The sequence below is a fragment of the Bos indicus genome, chromosome 12 (assembly GCF_029378745.1).
Source record: "Bos indicus isolate NIAB-ARS_2022 breed Sahiwal x Tharparkar chromosome 12, NIAB-ARS_B.indTharparkar_mat_pri_1.0, whole genome shotgun sequence".
Classification (NCBI taxonomy): Eukaryota; Metazoa; Chordata; class Mammalia; order Artiodactyla; family Bovidae; genus Bos; species Bos indicus.
The window spans coordinates 50364838-50390525 of record NC_091771.1 but is presented as its reverse complement, the minus strand read 5'-3'; the positions used below and the strand labels follow the sequence as shown (position 1 = coordinate 50390525).

Sequence of the window (25688 nt, the reverse complement as noted above, 5' to 3'; positions counted from 1 at the left end):
ACATGCCTGGAGTAGCAAAAATATTGAGTTCCCAGCTGAGGTCAAGCAAGTCTGTGCTCTGCCATCTTCTTTGAAGTCTTGTATTGGAAATGTATGCTTTCTGCAGTCTATTTCATGCCATATATATGTATATTTGCAATGCTATGCTTTTTGTTGATGATTTGACTGTATAGAATGGCCCCAAGCATTGTGCTCATGTGCTGTTTTGTATTCCCACACACAGGAAGACTGTGACATGCCTTGTAGAGAAAATACATATATTAGGTAAGTTCCTTCAGGCATGAGTTATAGTGTTGTTAGCCCTGGGATCAGTGTTAATGAATCAATAATATAGATTAAATGTGGTGACTTTAAACAAAAATATACATAAAAATTTATCGATCGGTTGATTAAAATGTGACCAGAGGCTCGCAAGAACTTAACCTGTTCCCATGAGGAGCAATGGTTCGGCATTTACTAACTCAGTGTTCGTGGTTGCTTTATAATGAAAATCAACTGTATATCTCCCTACTTCTTGACTTTGAGTTCAGCCATGTGATCTGTCACAGTCAATGGAGAAGAAATAATGGTATTCCAGTTCCAAGTCCAGGCCTAAATAAGCTTCTGCTTGCTGTTTGTACTTGTATCATCACCTGGAGCAGAATGAGCTTGGGCCAGCCTGCTGGTTCCAGGAAGAGAGTAATAGACATTTGGAACACAGCAGAAGCACTTCAGCTGAGCCCAGCCTCCATTGGCCAACCCACTGCTAACCCTCAAGACATGTAAGCTAAATAAATGTTTGCTTGTAATATGACATTGGGAATTTGTGGTGGTGGTGGTGGTGGCAGGGTTTATACAACAACACCTAATTGCTAGATCTGCCCCAAATTTTCATACTCAAATTCAGAGGAGTAACCAGGTGTCAGTTGATACAGCTGCCCCAAATTCAAATAACCAAATAAAAACATGTAGTTGTTACCTCCAAAAATGTTATTTCCTACACGACTAAACTCATAGTCTCATTTTTTCCAGCAACTATTACAAATTCGGCAGCTTCTATTCAAACACATCAGGAAGTTTTTGACAAATTGATGTTTGATGTCTTAATAAAAGTATTTGAGACCCTGCTAAGCTGCTAAGTCACTTCAGTCGTGTCTGACTCTGTGCCACCCCATAGACGGCAGCCCACCAGGCTCCCCCGTCCCTGGGATTCTCCAGGCAAGAACACTGGAGTGGGTTGCCATTTCCTTCTCCAATCCATGAAAGTGAAAAAAACTGCTCTTATTTTTATCAAGTTCTTTCTTGTATTCTGAGGGATCTGGCAGCTTCTCCAACCTTGAACTGAAATAAGCAACCTTTTTGTTTTTGTTTTTTAATTATTTTTTTAGTTGCAGTGTGTGGGATCTAGTTCCCTGACAAGAGATCGAACCCAGGGCCCCTGCATTGGGAGCAAGGACCACCAGGGAAGTTCCCAACCTTTTTGTTTTATTTACTTAAGTCTACTCACGTTTTTGGAAATTGTAATTCAGTTGATTTGTAAGAAGACGTGGAATTTTGGTCCTTCTTCCAATAACCCATATTTGCCTTACTGGTATAATTTTACAACCAACCCACTATTCTCTTTCCTGCCTGGTTCCATTCCTGGTAGCTTTCTGTTATGCCAAATCACAGCATAATCTTTTAAAAGACATTCACATGGCATTTGAACATAGTGTGTACACAGCCAACAATTCCCATAATTCAGTAGAAGTGTTGAACGGCTATAACCAAGTTCACGCACACACCTACAAAAACAGCTGAGTCACACCTGCCGCCTGACTATCTGCCATTGTAAGGAGCCATCTGATGCAACGTGCAGTATGATTTCTGAGGAGTCAAATGAGAAAAAATATGCAGCTAACAATTGATGAAATCCGGGATTTCAACATCTGACTTAATCAAATAAGGTTGGCAAAGCAGTCATAACTAGTCCAGGGAATCTTCCAAGACAAGGCTCCACCCGTCTTTCCCTGTAGCTATTGGAGAGGGTGTTTCTCTGCACACCTGTAACTTATTCATGGCACACCACTATGATTACTGTCTTATATTATTTATCCCAGTAGGAATGTGTCCAGCTTTCTTTATGTGTAGAGACCGTGTCATCTGCCTTTAGCCTGTGTTTCATTGCCAAGCAACCATCCTAAAACATAGCCTTTTTGCAATACTTAAGAACATATCATAACCTAATATAATTTGGCCTCATTTGTCGGCAGTATGGATAAAAAAGTGTACCCCCAATAAGAAATCATGACTAGCGTAATATTATCATGTTTCTATAAGCCAGGCATTTAATCTATCAGGTCTCCTTTTAAAAATGAGACTCTGTAAGGGCTGATGCTGAAGCCGAAACTCCAATACTTTGGCCACTTGATGTGAAGAACTAACTCATTTGAAAAGACCCTGATGCTGGGAAAGACCGAAGGCGGGAGAAGGGGACGACAGAGGATGAGATGGTTGGATGGCATCACCGACTTAATGGACATGAGTCTGAGTAAACTCCGGGAGCTGGTGATGGACAGGAATGACTGGCGTGCTGCAGTCCATGGGGTCGCAAACACTCGGACACGACTGAGAGACTGAACTGAGTTCATTGATTTCTAACCAGTCTGCGCCGCCACAAGTTGCGCTTGCGCAGAGGGCGCTGTGGGCGGCAGACAGGATGAGTCCATGTCTATGGGATAGGTAGGGGGTGGCGGCATCCTAAAGATAGTCGCTCTTTCCCTGCACAGGTTATATGCCAAATATTAAAACCTTTTCCTTTACAGTATTTTCTTTATTACTGTTAGGCTCCATAAAACTGATGTCTTATTGAGACTAAGGAGAATAATACAAAGATGTTTCTATCCTCCCCCCACGTACCCTGCATGGGCCGGGCCTCGAGGGGCGGGAAGAGGAAGCGGAAGTGTTTGTGGCTTCTGGGAGCGTCCGCCAGAGTGGATGGTGGGAGCCCTGAACCGTGCTATGGAGGAGTCCAGTGAGCCCCAGTTGGATGCTAAGTCCAAGGTAAGGCCTGGTTTGAAAGGAACTGGGGCAGCGGGCTCCGAAGCAAGACTGTTCCCTGAATTGTGTTTTCTGCTTCCATTTCAGGTCACCAACCAGGTGAGTGAGTGGCCATCCAGTCCCGTCCCCCGCCCGGCTCTGCTGGGCAAGGGATGGGCGACTGAACCTGGCCCTTCGCCCGCCCCCGGCAGCTGCGGGATGATGCCACCGTGAGCCTTTCCTAGCACGCCCTTCTACCAAGGCCTGTGTCCGCGAGCCCCTGAGTTTCGTCCCGCCTTCCTGATTGCTCCTTCCACTTTGCTCCTGAGGTTGTAGCCACTAATTTCCCCCAACCACTCCAGCCCAAAGAGTACAGACCAGATGTTCATCTTCCTTGATTAAGCGCCGTTGTTTCGATACTAGGTGCACAGTATTTGGGCATATAATATATACAGAGAAGAAATTGTTAAAATTTGCGAAGATAGCACCGCAAACATTTTCTTGGCCCTTAAAAAGCAGTTTGTTGAAGATGAAGAGTTTACCTCTTCAACCTTTCAGTGTTTGTATTTTTTATGCTTGGGATAAGAATTTGAATTTTTAAGTATATCTTAGGACGGTTTCTTTGTTGCAAGAGTTCCTGTCTTTTTTCAACTAATGAACTGTTTTTAGCAAGTAACCTGGGAGAAGGCAATGGCATCCCACTCCAGCACTCTTGCCTGGAAAATCCCCTGGACGGAGAGCCTGGTGGGCTGCCGTCTGTGGGGTCGCACAGAGTCGGACATGACTGAGCGACTTCACTTTCACTTTTCGCTTTCATGCATTGGAGAAGGAAATGGCAACCCACTCCAGTGTTCTTGCCTGGAGAATCTCAGGGACGGGGGAGCGTGGTGGGCTGCCGTCTGTGGGGCAGCACAGAGTCGGAAACGACTGAAGTGACTTAGCAGCAGCAGCAGCAGCAGCAGCAGCAGCAGCAAATAACCTGTAACACTACCCAGAAGAGTATTAAAAGAGTATTTTAAACACAGAAGTTACCCACGACCACAAAAATATAAGGGCTGAGATAAATAAGGAGAACACAGGGACTGAGAGATGTCCATTGACTGCCCTCTGACATCGCTCCAGCTGACCTTGCTGCTGTTTTTGAGGATTCCTGAGAGATTGGGGGAAAAGCAGATAGTAATCAACCCCCTGTCTGGCTTTGCTCAGAGTTACTGCTTAATAACTTGAATTCAGTCTGTCATAAATCATCTCAACCATTTTCTTACGTTAAGTCCTATGTTTATTTGAGTAAGGTATCCTGAGACTGAAGTATACTGGATTCCAGAGTTTTAAACATTGAACCTTTTTTTGATGGGGGATGGTGAAGGGGAAGGTGTGTTTGAAACAACACATTTATTCTTACAGTGCTGGAGATGAGAAGTTCAAAATTATCAAGAGGGAGGGGATATATGTATAATTATGACTGATTTGCATTGTATGACAGAAACCAACACAACATTGTAAAGCAATTTTCCTCCAATTAAAAAATAAATTTAAGAAAAAGCCCAAAATTAGTCTTGTGGAACTAAAGTCAAGGTACCAGCAGGCTGTGTTTCTTCTGGAAGTTTTAGGGGAGAATCTGCTTCCTTGTCTGTTTCAGCTTCCTGCATTCCTTCCCTGTGGCCTCTTCTTCCATCTTCAAAGTGCATCCTTCCGGCCTCTGCTTCTGTCATCACCTGTCTTTCCTGCTTTCATCACCATGTTGCCTTTTTTGATGTTGACCCTTCTCCACTTTCTTCTAAAGCCCAGCTGGATAATCCAGAAAAACCTCCCCACATCAAGATCCTTAATTTAGACACATCTACAGAGTCTGTTTTGTCATGTAAAGTACCATATTCACAGGTTTATGGGGATTGCAATGTGGACATCTTTGGGGATTGTTGCTCAGTGTGCTCCACATCCCATCACACACTCGTTCACATGTTATATGATTGTGCATAGAAAAAGCCAAGATAATTTACAAGTAGACTATTAGAAATGATATTAGAGTTTAGGAAGATGATTCAGTGTTTTTCTGTAGTTCAAACACAGAGAGTTGAAAAATATTTTTGAAAAGATGTCATTTTTAACATTAGTAGGTCGGTCGTAAGTGCCTTGCAATAAATCTAACAAAAGATGTTTGAACTTTTATGAATAAAATTATAAAAAGTGACTGACTTCTGGTTTCTGGTCCAGTGTGTAAGGAGTTTGGAAGTCATCACTCTGCCTTCAAATAAGTGAAAAGCTGAACAGACTGAAAAATGAACAGTTCTTCTTGGATTTGTCAGAGAAGTGAGGTCACAAGGCAAACTGCTGTCCCCTGAATTGGAGAGACAGGTGAATACAAAGAATCACAACTTGCCACAACACAAACCGCCATAAAATCCAGTGCCAGGGTAGGAAAACCCAAACTGTAATTGATGAATTCTTGGGAGGCTCAGAGTAGACATTCAGTTCAGTCGCTCAGTTGTGTCCGACTCTGCGACCCCATGAATCACAGTACGCCAGGCCTCCCTGTCCATCACCAACTCCCGCAGTTTACTCAAACTCATGTTCATTGAGTCGATAATGCCATCCAGCCATCTCATCCTCTTCCATCCCCTTCTCCTGACCCCGATCCCTCCTAGCATCAGGGTCTTTTCCAGTGAGTCAACTCTTCGCATGAGGTGGCCAAAGTACTGGAGTTTCAGCTTCAGCATCAGTCCTTCCAGTGAACACTCAGGACTGATCTCCTTGAGGATGGACTGGTTGGATCTCCTTGCAGCCCAAGGGACTTTAAAGAGTCTTCTCCAACACCAGAGTTCAAAAGCATCAATTCTTTGGCACTCAGCTTTCTTCACAGTCCAACTCTCACATCCATACATGACCACAGGAAAAACCATAGCCTTGACTAGACGGACCTTTGTTGGCAAAGTAATGTCTCTGCTTTTGAATATGCTATCTAGGTTGGTCATAACTTTCCTTCCAAGGAGTAAGCGTCTTTTAATTTCATAGCTGCAAATACCATCTGCAGTGATTTTGGAGCTCCAAAAAATAAAGTCTGACACTGTTTCCACTGTTTCCCCATCTATTTTCCATGAAGTGATGGGACCAGATGGCATGATCTTCATTTTCTGAATGTTGAGCTTTAAGCCAACTTTTTCATTCTCCTCTTTCACTTTCATCAAGAGGCTTTTTAGTTCCTTTTCACTTTCTGTCATAAGGGGGGTGTCATCTGCATATCTGAGGTGATTGATATTTCTCCCGGCAATCTTGATTCCAACTTGTGCTTCTTCCAGTCCAGTGTTTGTCATGATGTACTCTACATATAAGTTAAATAAGCAGGGTGACAATATACAGCCTTGACATACTCCTTTTCCTATTTGGAACAAGTATGTTGTTCCATGTCCAGTTCTAACTGTTGCTTCCTGACCTGCATATAGGTTTCTCAAGAGGCAGGTCAGGTGTAGACAGGTGTGAGATAAAATCTCAGTTACCCCACCCCTTACCCCCAGTTGTTAGGGGGACCTCACACTTCTGTTTTACCTCCAGTAACTCAAATGGAATATTTTTATTCAAAGTTCATGATGTGCTTTTTGATATGTTTTAAAATAAAAAATGGTTATTTGTATTTAGTAGTATTGTAAGGGGAAAAAAATCATTGACATAGCGATGTCATTTCTATTTGTAGTATGTGCTTTTTCAATGTACCAGATATAGCTCATTTTTAGGACTAAAGCTAGTTTAAATTCTTTGAGCTGTAATACCTTCTGTCTTTAAATATTTCTCACCAGTATAAGAATCAGCAAGATTATTTGGGACCACACGTCCAGTGAGAGTTCACACCTCACATACAGTCTGTCAGCAAGCATTCCCTCTTACATTCTCGAAATTTATCTCCCCTTGCTGCCATCATCTTCTTGTGTAGATACTGTTGTTGTTTAGTCACAAGTCATGTCCAGCCCTTTGCATCCTGTGGACTGTAGCCTGCCAGCTCCTCTGTCCATGGGCTTTCCCAGGCAAAAATACTGGAGTGGGTTTCCATGTCCTCCTCCAGGGGATCTTTATCACCTAGAGATTGAACCCATGTCTCCTGTATTGCAGGCAGATTCTGTACCACTGAGCCACCAGGGAAACCCCTAGATACTACATTTGGCTCACAGTTTGGTCTTTTTGTTTTCCTTCTTAAAACTTCCATGTGCTGTTCATCAATCTGGAGGGACTTTTGCCATCTAGACCAGGTCTTTTCCCTTCTTGAAGCCAATTATAAGAATTTCTGTCTCACTAGAAAAAAGTCTTATGTGTTTCTTTGGAAGGAATGATGCTAAAGCTGAAACTCCAGTACTTTGGCCACCTCGTGCGAAGAGTTGACTCATTGGAAAAGACTCTGATGCTGGGAGGGATTGGGGGCAGGAGGAGAAGGGGAAGACAGAAGATAAGATGGCTGGATGGCATCACTGACTCGATGGACGTGAGCCTGAGTGAACTCCGGGAGTTGGTGATGGACAGGGAGGCCTGGCGTGCTGTGATTCATGGGGTCGCAAAGAGTCGGACATGACTGAGCGACTGATCTGATCCTAAAGGCTCTTCAAACGATGACCCTTTGTTTCTTCCACACTCTTCTAGCTCATGCCACTCCAGCCTCGTTCTCCAGGTATCCATGTGGCTTTTTCCTTCACTTGACTCAGGTGTCTCTGCATTCAGAAATCATCTCCTCATAGAGATCTGCCCCAGGCTGTAACTAAGTAGCCTTCCTGGTCACTCTGTCCCTTTATGTGCATTTTTAAAACCTCTTTTGGGACTCTAGTGATTAAGACTGAGCTCCCACTGCAAGGGGTGCAGTTTCCATCCCTGGTTGGGGCACTAAGAGACCATATGCCAGGAGATGTGGCCAAAAAAAATTATTGTTTTTCATACTTACTGCAACCATATTGTATATGTATTTGCTTATTGTCTGTCTTCCCAAATAGAATGTAAGTTTCTGAGGTCAGGAACTTTAATTTTTTTAATAGTCCCAGTGCCTAGAACATAGTATTGCTATTGTTTCCTAAATACTTCACTGAATATTGGGGCATAGAGACATAGTAACTTGTCCAAAGCCACATGGGTAGAAGGATGCAGAGGTGAACTTCAAACTCAGGTCTGTCGACTTGGGTCTGAACTTGTTAAATTTAACAAACCATCCCATCTTATCCAGCACCAGAAGGTCTAAGGTTACTCATTGCTTCACATTCCGATTCTTACAGTCATTGTTTTGAACTAATTCGCGGTTCCCTTTTATAGATGTCTAATTAGAACTCCTTATCGTAGATGAATGATCGTTGCCACATTTTATTGCTTTCCTTCTTGCTAGTTTTATAGTATAAATCAACAGAAGGATGGTATTGACACATGACATCTAGTGCCATTTTCCCTCTTCCTATTTATGAGATACATGTGCGAGCTAAGTCACTAAAGTCGTGTCTAACTCTTTGTGACCCCATGGATTGTAGCCCACCAGGCTCCTCTGTCCATGGGATGCTCCAGGCAAGAATACTGGAGTGGGTTACCATTCCCTTCTCCAGGGGATCTTTCCAACCCAGGGATTGAACCTGTATCGCTTGAATCTCCTGCATTGGCAAGTGGGTTCTTTACCGCTATGGTCACCTAACATGATATATATGAGACAGTGACTTAAATTTTTGTACAGTTTGTGTAATAATTTATAAAATGCATGACTGTTCTCCTGTGTGTTGTATTGGGAGCTACAAGTCACATGAGGATGTATGAACTCCCTTCAGGGACTTTACAGTCTAGTAGAGGGTCGGGGCGGAGAAGGCAATGGCAACCCACTCCAGTACTCTTGCCTGGAAAATCCCATGGATGGAGGAGCCTGGTGGGCTGCAGTCCACGACTTCACTTTCACTTTTCACTTTCATGCATTGGAGAAGGAAATGGCAACCCACTCCAGTGTTCTTGCCTGGAGAATCCCAGGGACAGGGGAGCCTGGTGGGCTGCCATCTATGGGGTCGCACAGAGTCAGACACGACTGAAGCGACTTAGCAGCAGCAGCAGCAGCAGAGGGTGGGGGAGGGAGACAGATCCACAGATGAGTACTGTTCAAGGCAGAATGTTCTAAGTGCCACGGTGTAAAAAGTAACATGAATATTCATGGAAAGGTTGAGTAAACCACGAAGGACTTCATGGCAGGGAAAACTGGGAGGCATTTTGAATTTTAGATAGACCTTTGAGAGTTGTATTCTAGAGGAATGAGCAGCATGAACAAAAGTGTGAAGATTGAAAGATAATGTAAAGAAAGGATGCGGTCCAGCTTGAGCACGAAAGTGATTTGGGACTGTGCTCTGAGGGGACTTAACTGCCAAGGGAAGGGTTGTAACTAGTTCTCGAGGCAGTAGGGTTTTGACCCACGATGCTAGATTTGGTTCCTTTATAAGTAGTGTTTAGAGTCTCCTCTGGATTGGAGCTGAGAAAGACCAAAGGCAAGAAACTTAATTAGGGAGCCGCAGTAAAATTGAAGGCAAGCCTTTTTTTTTAAGTCATTTGTTTATCTCATCTTTGGCTGCTCTTGAGTCTTCATTGCTGTATGCAGGCTTCCTCAAGTCGTGAGTGGGGGCTGCTCTTCCTTGCGGTGCACAGGCTTCTCATTGCGGCGGCCTCTCTTGTGATGGAGCACGGACTGTAGCACAGATTTCAGTAGTTGTGGCTCGTGGTCTTTAGAGTGTGGGCTTCAGTAGTTGTGGTGCACGGGCTCGGTTGCCCCATGGCTTGTGGGATCATCTCTGTCCAGGGATTGAAGCTGTGTCCCCTGCATTGGCAGGTGGTTTGTTAACCACTGGACCACCAGGGAAGTCTGAAGGTAGGCTTTTTAAAAGACTTTGTAATGGTGAGATTGGGAAGGAGGGAGTAAATGTCAGTGGCATTGACTGAAATCAGATCTTGAGTACCTAGGAATTTGTAAGTGTTTTGTGTTGCAGAGAGAGAAAAATCAAAATTAACTGAAGTTTCAAACCTGAGCCACTTGGAAAATAGGTCATTAAAACATTGTTTTAATTATTTGTGTTTGCTACAGTTTCTATAAATGGAGTTAAGATTAGCTAGTTTTGAGATTTCATTTTTGATAAATCATCATGTATTGTAGTAAGTTTATTAACAAAGCTATTTTCAGCTAGTTGTGTTTGCTCTGTTTGAGTTATCTGTCACCACATGACAAACCATCCCAAACTTCGTGACTTAAAACAGCTGTTTAATTGTTTCTCATGAGTCTGTGGGTTAACTGGGCTTAGCTGGGTGGTGGTTTCTACGCCCTCTCAGGTCAGCTGTGACCTCAGTCATCTAGGAGCCTAATTGGGCCGGAAGTGAAGAGGTCTCATATGCTAGTCACGACCTGGCCTGAGAGCTCAGTTGGAGCTGATAATAGGCGTGACTTGGTTCTTCCTCATGTGGCTGCTCACGTCATGGTGGCTGGGTTCCAAGTGGGTAGGTCCCAAGATCCAGCTTTCCATGAAGAAGGAAGCACACGCTTCCAGTTCTCCTAAGGCTCAGGCTCACAGGTTCCAGAGCACCTTTTCTGCCATATTTTACTTGTCAAAACAAGCACAGGTACAGCTCAGATTTGTGCAGGGAGAAAATAAGGCCCCCTTCTTGATGTGAGGAGTGACGTGTACTTACAGAGAGGAGTGGAATTAGTTGTTGGAAACTGTCTTTGGAGATCACTTACCATATACCCCTGAATTTCTAAACATATTAGTTCAACAGATAACTTATTGGAACATTCAGTTTGTATCAGATCAGATAATGTTATAGTAGATTCAGTAGTAACTAGATTGATAAGGCCATTTCCCCCTATAGCGACATAGGGGATGAACCATAATTAACATGATTTTAGAAACTGTTCTAAAGGCTTCCCTGGTGCTCAGCAGTAAGGTATCCGCCTGCCAATGTAGGAGACCCAGGTTCAATGCCTGGGTCAGGAAGATCCCCAGGAGAAGGAAAGGGCAACCCACTCCAATATTCTTGCCTGAGAAATACCATGGACAGAGGAGCCTGGCGTGCTAACAGTCCATGGGGTCACAAAGAGTTGGACACGATTTAGCAACTAAATAAAATCACTAAGTCCTATGAAGAAAATCAAAGCATGAATGAAGGTGCTGCTGAGCAAGATGAGAAAGGCTTAGCAAACATTGTCCACTTAGGCTAGAGCTAATAATATTCACAAGTGGCTAGTGGCTACTGTATTGGACAATGCAGGTCTAGCATTTAGAAGATGCTAAACATTTTTGCCCCATCCCAGACCTGTCTGCTTTTCTTTACCTATTAGAATTTCCTGTAATTCGGAATCATTGTCTTGTTGCAGCTAAGTATTGATATAATGAAAAGGGCTGGGATATGGAATCAGACAAATTTGGATTTGAATACCAGCTCTATTAGTTTTGTATCCTTGGATGAGTTGCTTAACAAATCTTTTCCTTATAGTACTTTAGAGAGCAGTTAATGTGTACAGAATACTTTGCATTTGAAAACTTTCATTTAAAAAAGGAGAGAACATATAAGTGTGTATTTTGTGATTCTGGCTATAAAACTTGCATACAAAAACTAGGAATGAGGACACAGGAATATGACGATAGTTTTTCAGATAGCAGAGTTTTGCATGATTATTTTTTAAATTTTCTCCTAGTTGTATTTTGAAAAATAAATTTAAACTGAAATGGTCTTAAAATTTTTTTCTTTGTACACAGTTTTTATTGTGATGTATTTATGTTACTGATAACTTCAGCCATAATTTCTTGTTATTGTTCAGTTGCTAAGTTGTGTCCAACTCTTTGCGACCCTGTGTATTGTGGCATGCTGGGCCTCCCTGTCCTTCATTATCTCCTGGAGTTTACTCAGACTCATGTCCACTGAGTTGGTGATGGCATCCAACCGTCTCATCCTGTGTCAGCCCCTTCTCCTCTTGCCCTCAGTCTTTTCCCAGCATGAGGGTCTTCCAGTGAATTGGCTCTTTGTGTAAGGTGGCCAAAGCTCTGGACCTTCAGCATCAGTCCTTCCAATGAATATTCAGGGTTGATTTCCTTTAGGATTGACTGGTTTGATTTCCTTGCTGTCCAAGGGACTCTCAAGCATCTTCTCCAGCACCTCAATTCGAAAGCATCAATTCTTCAGTGCTCAGCCTTCTTTATTGTCCAACTCTCACATCCATACATGACTACTGGAAGAACCATAGCTTTGATTATATGGTCCTTTGTAGGCAAAGTGATGTCTCTGATTTTGAATATATGAATATACTGTCTAAGTTTGTCATTGCTTTTCTTCCAAGGAGCAAGTGTCTTTGAATTTCATGGCTGAGGTCACCATCTGCAGTGATTTTGGAGCCCAAGAAAAGAAAATTGCCACTGTTTCCATTTTTCCCAACCTATTTACCATGAAGTCATGGGACCAGATGCCACGATCTTTATTTTTGAATGTTGAGATATAAGCAAGCTTGTCAACTAATTTTAGTGTGACAGACTACAGCTAATTTCTTTGTTTACCTTTTTATCTATACTTGCATCTTGATTTTTTTTTTCTTTGTGCATCTTGATTTTTTTTTTCTTTGTATTCATTTTACTTATGGATATTCTCTCTCTCTTTTTTTTTTTTTACTACTGGGTTTTTCTGTATTTTTTCTTTTAAAATCATTTCCTTCATTCTATAAGAAATTCGAACTATATTGCTTTATTTTTAATATTCTCCATAGCCCTGGTTTTGTTTTTTATTCTTTTGAAAATCTTTTCTGCAGCTAATTCCTATTTAAGGCTCAACACACTTATTAGAAGTCTTGTTTTTAATTTGCATGTAAATATTCAGTTTAGAATTGGGAAATTCTCATCCCATAAACTTAATCCCAGCTGTTCTCCCCATGTAAAAAGCTCTTTTCCCCACAATAAATGACAGCTCTCCCTATTTTCCCATCTGCGAGTTCCACCATCATAATGGTCAGTGACTTGCAACATTGTGATCTTTAATTGCTGTTCTTCTTGAAATGTTCTGGATAATCCAGAGTTTTATTTCAGCCTTTTCAATATTTTACTCTATCATTTTATTGTAGACACTAAAAATATAACTTCTTGCATCAATGAGTTGAATACATTTAAAAAATGATTGGTTAGGTTTCTGAATTTCACCATCTAACTGGTGTAAAGTGATATCTCTAATCATGAACTCCCTTGAAGTCTGTTCTGAAATTTCTAGCAGCTTAGTGAACATTCCTATTTAGATATTCCTTATCCCTTTTCTTTTTGTTAATTTTATTGGAGTATGGTTGATTTACAATATTGTGTTTTGGGTGTACAGCAAAGTGATTAAGTTATATATGCATATACATATATTAATTGTTTTTTAGATTCTTTTCTCAAATAGGTTATCACTTTTTGATGATACTTTTAGACTTAAAATATAAAAAGTCCTGGTTCCTATATGATATTCTCCTAGTCATTCGGGCTCAAACTCTTATAGTTGTGTTTGATACCTCCCTTAACCCTGCAGACAATCATCAAGACCTGTCAAGTCATTCTTTTATCAATAAGCCTAATCCTGCTTGTCACCACTGTAGTTCCAGTACAGAAAACCTTGAACCTGGATTACTGTGTTCTCCTGCCACCAGATGAATATTTTTAAATCAGTACTTCCATGCTGTTCTCTGTACTCAGAAACTTTTAGTGAGTACCTGTTGCCATTTGGAAAAGTTTAAATAACTGACATGATAATGTTTTTCATAATAAGATAAAATACAGTTGACCCTTGAACAGTATAGGGATTAATCAATATGTAATTATAGTTGGTCCTCCATATCCTGGGTTCCTCTGCCTATAGGTGGATTCAACCAACTGCAGACTGTGTAGTACTCTGCTATTTACTATTAAAAAGCATCTGTGTGTAAGTGGATCCCTGCATTCAAACCCACATTTTTAAAGAGTCAACTCTAAATGAGAGTATTTTGAAAATTTGTACAGTTTTGCAAAAAGTTATGGCTTCTTGATTCTTGAACTTTTGTCAGCTTTATTTTCCATACTTTCTTATAAGAACCTTTCACTTGAAGACAGATAAATGCTCTGCCTGACCTGCATATAGGTTTCTCAAGAGGCAGGTCGGGTGGTCTGGTATTCCATCTCTTTCAGAATTTTCTACAGTTTATTGTGATCCACACAGTCAAAGGCTTTGGCATAGTCAATAAAGCAGAAATAGATGTTTTTCTGGAACTCTCTTGCTTTTTCGATGATCCAGCGGATGTTGGCAATTTGATCTCTGGTTCGTCTGCCTTTTCTAAAACCAGCTTGAACATCTGGAAGTTCACTGTTCACGTATTGCTGAAGCCTGGATTGGAGAATTTTGAGCATTACTTTACTAGCATGTGAGATGAGTGCAATTGTGTGGTAGTTTGAGCATTCTTTGGCATTGCCTTTCTTTGGGATTGGAATGAAAACTGACCTTTTCCAGGCTTGTGGCCGCTGCTGAGTTTTCCAAATTTGCCGGCATATTGAGTGCAGCACTTTCACAGCGTCATCTTTTAGGATTTGAAAGAGCTCAACTGGAATTCCATCACCTCCACTAGCTTTGTTCATAATGATGCTTTCTAAGGCCCACTTGATTTCACATTCCAGGATGTCTGGCTCTAGGTCATTGATCACACCATCGTGGTTATCTGGGTCGTGAAGATCTTTTTTGTACAGTTCTTCTGTGTATTCTTGCCACCTCTTCTTAATATCTTCTGCTTCTGTTAGGTCCATACCATTTCTGTCTTTTATTGAGCCCATCTTTGCATGAAATATTCCCTTGGTATCTCTAATTTTCTTGAAGAGATCTCTAGTCTTTCCCATTCTATTGTTTTCCTCTATTTCTTTGCATTGATCACTGAGGAAGGCTTTCTTATCTCTTCTTGCTATTCTTTGAAACTCTGCATTCAGATGCTTGTATCTTTCCTTTTCTCCTTTGCTTTTCACTTCTCTTCTTTTCACAGCTATTTGTAAGGCCTCCCCAGACAGCCGTTTTGCTGAAATGAAGCTAATTTTCTGAAAGACTGGCCCAGTTTAGACTACCATCAGTGCACTGTGACACATCCTTCCATGCCAGTTTTAGAACTGTCAAACTTAAAATTGTGCTATTTTGGTGGGTGTGTAGTGATAACTCTGTGGTTTAAATGTCCATTTTCCTGTTTCCTTTCATATATTTATCAGCTTGTAGTTCTTTTCTTGTTTACCCATTATCCTTTCTCTATTTTTGTATGGGAAACTTTTATTTAAAAAGGACCTGTACAGTCTTTTTACTTATCAAAGATGTTAACCTTTTATCAGGACCAGCCTGGCCTTCATACTATAGCTGATTTTGTCTAAAGCCAGTCTGAAGATGGGAGGAAAGTTTCGTCCTTATATTAAACCCACCTTTTATAAAATTTTATTAATAAGTAAAGCTGTTTGCCCAGTAAGCATTCATTTGGTCGCAGAAGGTATTGGTCAGTAGGTATTTTTGATAAGTGCCTACTGTGTCCTACCTATCTGCCTAAGCTTTGGGTACAAGATACAAAATTTTCTTCCGTATACTATCTTAAGGTTTGAGCTCTGTATTAAGGGCTGCATTTATCCAGTCCTGTTTTATGTCATGGAAACACTGAGCAATCATTGAAAAGAATTAGCTATAAAGTATTGATAGAAAGTATTACATACTCCAAAGCATGTAATCTTTGGAGTCAAAAAGACTTTGGTTTTAGCTGAGTCCAGAAATGTGTGACCTTGTGCATTTTATATCTGCTCTCTGAAATTCAGTTTTATCATCTGCAAAATGGAAATAATAGTCTATAATGTTATGATGATTCAGTGTGGCATTTAATGCATGTAAACTGCCTAGCACATCACCTGACGAGTATCCATCAGCAGTGATGAAATCTAAAACCACCTCCCCCAGCATTCATGCTAGTGTAAGGTTTCAGGTCAAGGCCTGAGATGAGGAAGGAAACGAATTGTTCTCATGTGTGCCTCAGTCAATATGAAGATGGTGTATAACTCACGTTCCACTTTAGGACTTTCAGGTTGTGAAATGCGGGAAGGACATAAGTGGAACAGGAAAATGAGATAAGAGATGATTCAAAAGTCCCCTTAAGGACAGAAGCAAACTGAAAAAAACAAAGGAAAATGATATTGACACATCTGCCTCCCTTACACATCTGGTGGAAAATTTTTGTAATTATGACAGTGTTGTTGTTTTCCAGCCCTGTTTGTGTCCCTTTGCCTCTCTCCATGTTCATTTGATTATTATCCCCCTAACAATATTACGTTGAAGACATTTTCTTTTATTATGATTGGACTTGAAGTTAAAACTTGAATTTGAGAGCAGTAAATGTGAATAAATATCTGCATTCAGGGCAATGTTATAACTTGTGTATTATTGTGAACTCTTTTATTACAGCTCATAGATTTTGAGTGGAAACTGGGTATGGCTGTGAGCTCCGACAGTTGCAGATCTCTTAAGTATCCTTATGTTGCTGTGATGCTCAAAGTGGCAGATCATTCAGGCCAAGTGAAGAACAAGTCCTTTGAAATGACAATCCCACAGTTTCAGGTTTGTGATATAACTCATTCAGTTTTAGCTGTTATTCTATAACTGCTGCCCAAAAAAGATACATAAAATCATTTTTAAGAGAAAATTGTAACTTTATTTGCAATTCTTTTGAGTGCTTTACATTTAACACATACAAAAGATCTCAATTTGTTTTATTTTGGAATTATTAATATATTATTTTTAATATAATATGTTGAATTTGTATATTTTGACACTCCATCACTTCCGTAGTACTCATCTGTGAGTATATTTAAGAAATTTGCATCTTTTCTAGCAGGGTATTTACTTTGTATTTAACTGTTTTATTCTTCATAGGCTTAATATTTAAGAATGACGAAGCTGAATGAATCTTACCTTTGAACAGTATTGACCTTGAATTTTCTGACTAATAATGTTTACTAAATGCAGATCAGACCACAAAACTAGTACTTGATAGCTAATTTTATCTGCTAGGGTTTTGAGTAACTTAGTAGCTTATATTTAGAATCATGTTATATATATTATTATTTTTAGTGTGTGTGTGTGCACACGCACACTCAGTTGCTCGATGTGTCCAATTCTCTGTGGGCCCATGGAGTAAAGCCCACCAGGCTCCTGTGTCTGTGGAATTCTCCAGGCAAGAATAGTGGAGTGGACTGCCATTTCATCCCCCAGGGGATCTTCCTGACCAAGGGGTCAAACCTGTAACTGTCGAGTCTCTTGCATTGGCAGGCGGATTCTCTATCACTGCACCACCTGGGAAGCCCCGTTGTACATACTGTTATTTCACCTCTTTTCTGTAAGCAAGAAAGGGGGAAAGAAGGTAGATGAGAAATCAGATTTCCTTTTCAATGTACATACAGGGAAATGCTTTGTCTTTGGCTAATTTAACTGACCTTAGAGTTTTGTCTTGGTTTGTTCATTTTGATGCCTATGGTGAGTGAATAGATATGAATTCTTAATTACAACTCTTCCTACTCTAAAAAAGTCAAATAATCTAAGAAAGGCCACCAAGATGAATGAAATGGAAATGTAATGAGAATTCTTTATAAAACTGAAAATATATTGGTCCCAGACTTCTTTCTTTTTTCTTCTTGATATATATATTGTATTGAAGTATGGCTGACTTACAGTGTTTCAGGTACACAGCAGGGTGATTCAGTTATACATATACATATATTATTTTTGAGATTATTTTCCATTATAGGTTATTACAAGATATTGACTGTTGTTCCCTGTGCTATACAGTATACCTTTGTTGCTTGTTGTAGATCTGCTGTTTCTTTTAGATTAGAAATCTAGCATTCTATTCATACAAAATCAAGTGGAATCAAAATGTCATAATTTTTTTAGACAAAATTTATGTTTTCTAAAATATATATATATTACACATACTATATATATATATAATATATATACACACACACATATATATGTATACAAAAGCTTTTCTACCACACTTGATAAAGACCTGAGAAGGAACTTAAAAAAGAGAGAGAGAAAAGTTGGAGACATTGGAAAGTATAAACTAAGTGAAATGGGAGCACTGAATATGGAATAGAAAAAATGGAACAAACTAGATAAAAATAAAAGATCATCATATAGTCCAGTTGTTTTTAAACATGGCTGCTCATTAGAAACATATCTGGGGTTTTGAAGAAAAAAAGTAATACCTGGGCATTTGTATTTTTTACCAAACCAAGATAATTCTCATATGCATCTGGATTTTAAAAAGTGATTACAAGTTTTTCTATTAAATAGCAATTTTGGTGATACAGAATTCTATTATTTTTCTGTTGACCAGTCATGATACAATGGTATTAAGTGAGTAATAGTTATATAATCACAGTAGTAAAAGATGTTTATCAGTTTTCACAATCAATAGCCAGACAAAAAAGATAATTACAGTTGCAAGCCATAATGGGAACATGATTAACCTAAGAGTATAAAATAATTACATGCACTTTGGGGGGTCAAGCAGAGTGATATGGTAAGTCGAAGTGCATACATGCATATGTTTTCATCTGCCTGGCCAGTCTGTGTCTTTTGGTTGGCACATTCAATCCATTTACATTTAAGGTGATTATCGATATGTACGATCCTATTTCCATTTTCTTTTAAGTGTATTTTCTGTAGGTCTTTTCCTTCTCTTGTGTTTCCTGTCTGGAGAAGTTCCTTTAGCATGTACAGATGGTTTGGTGGTGCTGAACCTGTTAACTTTTGCTTGTCTGGAAAGCTTTTGACTTCTTGACTTCTCCATCGTATCTGAAGGAGAGTCTTTCTGGGTAGAGTATTCCTCGTTGTAGGTTCTTCCCTTCCATCACTTTAAATACGTCGTGCCTCTCTCTTCGGGCTTGTAGAGTTTCTGTTGAGAAATCACCTGGCAACCTGATGGGAGTTCCCTTGTATGTTGTGTGTCTTTTTTCCCTTGTTGCTTTTAATATTTTATCTTTGTCAGTTTAAGAACTGTGTATCTTGGGGTATTCCTCCTTGGGTTCGTCCTGCTTGGGACTCTTCTGCTTTTCCTGGACTTGGTTGATTATTTCCTTTCCCATCTTAGGGAAGTTTTCAGCTATTATTTCTTCAAATATTTTCTCAAGTCCTTTATCTCTCCTCCTCCTACTGCTAAGTCGCTTCAGTCGTGTCCGACTCTGCGCGACCCCATAGACGGCAGCCCACCAGGCTCCCCCGTCCCTGGGATTCTCCAGGCAAGAACACTGGAGTGGGTTGCCATTGCCTTCTCCAATGCATGAAAGTGAAAATCGAAAGGGAAGTCTCTCAGTCATGTTTGACTCTTAGTGACCCCATGGACTGCAGCCTATCAGGCTCCTCCGTCCATGGGATTGTCCAGGCAAGAGTACTGGAGTGGGGTGCCATTGCCTTCTCCATTCCTCCTCCTGAGACCACTGTAATGCGAATGTTGGTGCTTTAATGTTGTCCCAGAGGTCTCTTAGGCTGTCTTCATTTTTTTTTTTTTTTTTTTTTCATTTTTTTTTTTCTGTATTCTGTTCTGCGGTAGTGATTTCTACCATTCTGTCCTTCAGGTCATTTATCCGTTCTTCTGCCTCCATTATTCTGCTATCGATTCCTTCTAGTGTATTGTTCATCTCTGTTTGTTTGTTCTTTAGTTCTTCTAGATCTTTGGTAAACATTTCTTGCATTTTCTCTGTTCTGTTTCTGAGATCCTGGATCATCTTCAATATCATTATTCTGAATTCTTTTTCTAGAAAGTTGCCTATCTCTACTTCATTTAATTGTTTTGGGGGGTTTTATCATGTCCCTTCATCTGGGTTATAACTCTCTACTTTGTCATCCTGATTAACTTTCTGTAATGTGGTTTTTGTCTTAGTCTTCTGTGGGACTGTGGTTCTTCTTGCTTCATCTGTCTGCCCTCTGGTGGATGAGGCTAAGAGGCATCTGTAAGCTTCCTGATGGGAGGGAGAAGGTGGGAAAAATCTAGGTCTTGCTCTGGTGGGCAGGGCCTTGCTCAGTAAGTCTTTAATCCAATTATCTGCTGATGGGTGGAGTTGCACTCCCTCCCTGTTAGTCATTTGGCCTGAGGCGACCCAGCCCCGGGGTCTGTGGGCTCTATGGTAGGGTTAATGACAGCCTCCAAGAGGGCTTATGCCAAGGGGGACCGTCCAGGACTGCTGCTACCAGTGCCTCCATGCCTGTGGTGAGCCGTTGCCAACCCATGCATCCACAGAAGACTTCCTGACACTTGCGGGTAGTTTTGGTTCAGTCTCCTGTGGGTTTGCTGCTCCTTTACTCTGGGTCTTGGTGTATAAAAGATTTTGTTTGTGCCCTCCAAGACTGGAGTCTCTGTTTCCCCGTCTTATGGAAGTCCTATAATTAAATCCCGCTGGCCTTCAAGGTCAGATTCCCTGGGAATTCCTAGTCCCTTTGTCAGATTCCCCAGGCTGGAAAGCCTGATATGGGGCTCAGAACCTCCACAAGTGGGAGAACCTCTTTGGTATTATTGTTCTCCAGTTTGTGTGTTGCCTACCTGGTGGATATGGGATTGATTTTATTGGGATTGTGCCCCTCCCTCTGCCGTGGCTTCTTTGTCTTTGGATGTGGGTATTGTTTTTTGGTGTGTTCCAACATCCTCCTGTTGATAGTGAACAGCTGGTTGCAATTTTGGTGCTCTTGCAAGAGGAGATGAGTGCACGTCCTTCTACTCCACCATCTTGAACTGGAACCCCAGACTTCTTTTTTAAGAAAAGCTCCTCATATACCACTCAAGGGTGCTTTTTTGTAATTTATTTATTTTCGTTGTTGCTCAGGCTTTTCTCTATTTGCAGCAAGCAGGGGCTAGATGCAGTACATGGGCTTCTCTTGTTATGGAGGACAGGCATGTGGGCTTCAGTGGTTATGACACACGGACTTAGTTGCTCCAAGGCATGTGGGATCTCCCTGGACCAGGGATTGAACCCATGTCTCCTGCATTGGCAGGCAGATTCTTTATCACTGAGCCACAAGGGAAAGCCCTCTGGGATACTTTTGATTTCTTTTACAAACTGTATTTCCCCCCAGCTTTACTGGGGTAAAATTGACAGAAATTGTATACTTGCAAGGCATACTATGTGATGTTTGGGTGTATGTTTACATTATGAAAAGATTCCTACTGTCAAACTAATTAATATATCCATCATCTCACATAGTTAACATTTTGTGTGTGTGTGGTAAAAACTTGACATCTCTTCTCTAGCAGATTTCAAATATGTAATACATTATTATATTATTAACTGTGGCCATCACCTATGCCTTAGATCTCCAGAGCTTACTTACCTTGTAACTGAAAAGTTCTTGACCAGCATTTCCTCATGTCCTCTACCTTCCCAGCCTTGGTAACTGCTGTCTATTCTCTGTTACCATGAATCTCACTTTTTTTAGATTCCACGTATAAGCAAGATCATGCAGTATTTGTCTTTCTGTGCTGGCTTATTTTACTTAGCATATTGTCCTCCAGGTTCACCCATATTGTCAAAAATAGCACAACTGCCTTCTCTTCAAAGGATGGATAGTACTGTGTATATATACACACCACATTTTCTTTACCCATTCATCTGTCAGTAGACATCTGGGTTGTTTCCACACCTTGGCTATTGTGAGTAATGCTGCATTGAATCTGAGAGTGCAGATATCTTTTTGAGGTAGTGATTTTAAGGATTTTCTTTCCTTTTAATTTCTTTCTCTTAGAACTGATATGTCCACTTTAGAACAAAAAAGGGTCATGCTTCAACACTATTAGTGTGAAGTGGTGTCTTGGAAGCAGTTAAGGTTGAAAAGAAATAAATGCAGTGTATGTGATATATGAGTAGCCTTCAGCTGAATATAAAGACCAAATCCACTTCAAAAAATAATACAGGTCTCAGTCCTTTTGTAAGTTATAATACTGGCCTAATTCTTATTTTTCTTTGCTGCATTTTTGCTCCCAGATTCTACCTCTTAAAATTTTCTCAGGAAAAAGATCACAAATGGGACAGCTGTTTTAAAGTTAGTTCTTATATGGCTGATAGCTAACCAGGCAGTCAGAGCCTGTTAGTCCCATTACAAAACTGAGGATGAAGGAACATCCTTTGAGCTTTTGACTAATATCTTTAGTAGCTGAAATTATGATCATCAGTATATGTTTTTGAACAAATGTTTACTTCCTCCTATTAAAATTTATTATTTTAATAAATAATAAAATTTATTATTAAAAATAATAAATTTACACATGAATTAAAACAAAATACAGATACTCTTTTAAGAAGCAAAATAGAGAATTAAGTCCAAAGAAGAGGGAAAATATGAGGATATAAATCCAGGTGGTGCTAGTGGTAAAGAATCCTGCTAATGCAGGAGATGCAAGAGATGCTGGTTCGATCCCTGAGTCAGAAAGGTCCCCTGGAGGAGGAAACAGCAATCCACTCCAGTAACCTTGTCTGGAAAATCCCGTGGACAGAGGAGCCTGGCAGGCCCTAGTCCATGGGATTGCAAAGAGTCAAGACACGACTGAGCACACATGCATATAAGCTGCTATTAGTGTTGGGTCTCTCTTATTGTAATTGACAAGACAGCCTCTATCAATCACCTTGAAATGCAGTCTTTCACTAAATAAAACTGGTTCAAAGCCTGGGACCCAATGTGTCATTTTTTAAAAGTCTTTATTGTCTGTGACAGCGCTGGACATTTAATAAATCTTTCTGGTGTGGTCTCAAAGAACTTTGTTGGATGCTTTCAGAAAGTTTATTTATGAGCTGATTATTCAACCCTACAGTAGTATTTTTGCTTGCACCAGATTACACCTTTTGCTTCTTATAGTAACCGTCGAATAATAATAGTTGAGGATTTAACATTAAAATGTAGACTTAATAAGTTATAGACCCTCCGCTGGACAGATATAATTAAAAGAACTAAAGAATCCTCTAAAAGCAAAATTAATATTGTTTCCCCCTTTCTCCTCAGAATTTCTACAGACAATTCAAGGAAATTGCTGCAATTATTGAAACTGTGTGAAAACTGATTCTAAACCGAAAATAATCTAAAATCACGGACTTCACTTTCTGCAACAAAGCTGCTTAAGGATCGAATGATATTTATTGAATGAAAATTATACTTTTGGTTTTCCACTTTTTAAAATAATAATAAAAAAATCAGACAAACAGGAATTACAAAGTGGTGATCAATGCACAGCTTTGTGAATGTACCAAGAACCACTGATTTGGATAGTTTAAAGGGTAAATTCTGTGGTATGTGAATTATATCTTAATAAAAAATAAACAGTTGAATAATAGTAAAAGCAACACAAGTTTATGTATTAAACCAACAGTTTTAAAAATTACTGGTAGTGTTACCCATTTTATAAACAAGCTCTTACATAGATGCCTTTATATTACAGTCTTATATATAAAGTACATATAAATGGCAAAAGTAGTATTTGATTAGGATAATGTTACTTTACAAATTCAGTTTTATAACATTCATTTGCTATGAAAGCAGTTCGTGAGAAGAGTGAGGCTGCTGCTTCTCAAAAATTTGGAATCAGCTTAGGATTGGCCATTGCTCCCTTATATTAGCCAAGCATTCAGATGTTTCTGTTATTAATATTATAGAAAGTTCAAGTATATGCAGACATAGAAAGATACGTTTTATTAAGAATTTATATATAACCGAGTTAACCTGGTAACACAGATTATTGTGTTGGGTAATCTCTTGAATTTAGATTTGTAAAACAGTTAAAATATTTTATAAAACCACAACAGGCAATATTATATGGCTTGCTCAGTTAAACAGATCACTGGAAGAGACTACGTGGCCTAGAAACAGATAAGGATATTTGAGACAAAGATGGTATTTCAGTTGGATGAGAAAACAATTTAATAAATAATACTAGCAGTTACAGCACATACAAAAGTAAATTTCAGATGAGTTAATGATTTAACTATAAAATATAAAAATTAGAAGTGTTACAGAATATTTATGTTAACTAAGGCTTGGGAAGACAGCAATTCCACAACTGTAATATAAAACAAATATATTTGAAATATAAGAATTTAAAAATCATATGTGAGGAAAAAATGGGTCCTAAACAAAAATAAAAGACCTGCTATGTTGATGTGTAAGTTAGCTCTTAGTCTACAAACAAATTTCTTTAAGTATTTGAAATAAGAAGAGGTTTTTATACAAGAAATGAGATGTTCACTTAACTGTCAGAATGACTGAGGGAATGAGGAGAAATTATTGCTGGCTTTTAGAAAATCCAGTAGTGCAGGAATTTCAGGGAAAGCCCCTGCCAGTAATCTCTGCACAATGCAGGATGTCACCTGGAAGCCACTATACAGGCCATTTCTGCCATCTGTCAGCATGTTCAAATGAAATAAAGGCTACCTGCTTTCTTCACTCTTCTAGTTTCAGTGAGAGTGCCTCTGATTGCTGGAAGTTAAACCAGGATCCTGTTGACACAGGAATCTGGTCAACTGAGTTTCTAGTCTTTGAGCACCTTTGGAAGGGAGGTTTAGAAAAGCAAAAATGGTGCTGAGTATTCGTACTCTGCTGACAGGAGTCATGATCTTTTTTGCAAAGCGATATAGACACACACGTTATATAGAAATTTTGCAACTCAGAAATTGCAGTTGAGAAATACATCCTTTGGAATAAAGCCACTAATCTATATAAAAACATTTGCAAATTTGGCTAAATGTTCACCCAGTTCCAGTTTGGGCACACAGGAAGGCTGCATCTTCCAGCCTCCCTTGCAGTTAGGTTGGGGCCTCTGATTGGGTTGTAGCCAGTGGAATCTGGGGCAGACGCGTCCCAAACCACATCCAGTCTTTGTCATAAACCTTTCCTTGTCTTCCAAGCTTTCTCTCATGTTGACTGCTGGAAACGAAGAGATCTGAGATAGTGAACCCATAAGATGGATCCCCTGAATCAAGACTGGAGGCACACTCGTCATGGTAACAGCCTGACTTGCACCAGGCAGGGATGGCAGCTAGAAACAAACTCTTGTTGTGGTAAGCTGGTGAGATTTTTAGAGTGTTTGTTACAATAGCAAGTGAGCATAAACTTGAATAACAAGATATTTGTATGAAGATTTTTATTGTAACATTTCCTCAAGCAGTACAAAGCAAAGTAAAGGAAGCAGCGGCTGTCTATAATAAAGAATTGAATAAATGGTTGAATAAGTTCACTGTATCTCTGCTATAGCATATCACTCACTTGTCATTATCAATATGTGTTGACAATACACCTGGTGTTAACACATAACAGTTATTTCATAAAACCATGTAAAATGTACTCAATATATATTTGAATTCTTAATGGAAAATTAGGAAAATCAAGGAAAGATGTTTACCGGATTGTAAGCATTGATGGAGAGAGTATATGAAGAGGGAGAGGAAGAGCAATTAAAAAATTATTTTTAAGTTCATATTGTATTATTAAAAAATACCATTTTATAAAAAAGACTTCCCTGGCAGTCCAGTGGTTAAGACTCCACACTCCCCATGCATAGGGTGTAAGTTCCATCCCTGGTTGAGGACCTAAGATCCAGCATGCTACATGGTGTGGCCAAAAAATAAAGACTGAAAAAAATTGTTAAAATACTCGATAAAAATGTTGGTTTTTATGTATGCTTCTGA

General features: G+C 39.8%; 1 protein-coding gene across 4 annotated transcripts; it reads left to right on the top strand.

Annotated features, from left to right (window-relative positions):
* Positions 1–426: 426 nt before the first annotated feature.
* COMMD6 (COMM domain containing 6) lies at positions 427–25242 on the top strand. Of its 4 annotated transcripts, none has more exons than XM_019971559.2 (4): positions 2909–3021; positions 3106–3326; positions 16429–16581; positions 23014–25242. In XM_019971559.2, exons 3-4 carry the CDS (start codon positions 16456–16458, stop codon positions 23062–23064), a joined length of 177 nt encoding a protein of 58 aa, XP_019827118.1. In that variant the 5' UTR covers positions 2909–3021; positions 3106–3326; positions 16429–16455; the 3' UTR covers positions 23065–25242. The 4 variants fall into 4 exon arrangements, with proteins under 4 accessions (XP_070656447.1, XP_019827118.1, XP_019827117.2 ...); XM_019971558.2 differs by having other exon boundaries at positions 2911–3021; positions 3106–3117; XM_070800346.1 differs by lacking the exons at positions 16429–16581; positions 23014–25242 and adding an exon at positions 427–761 and having other exon boundaries at positions 2805–3021; positions 3106–5192.
* The last annotated feature ends 446 nt before the right edge of the window (positions 25243–25688 follow it).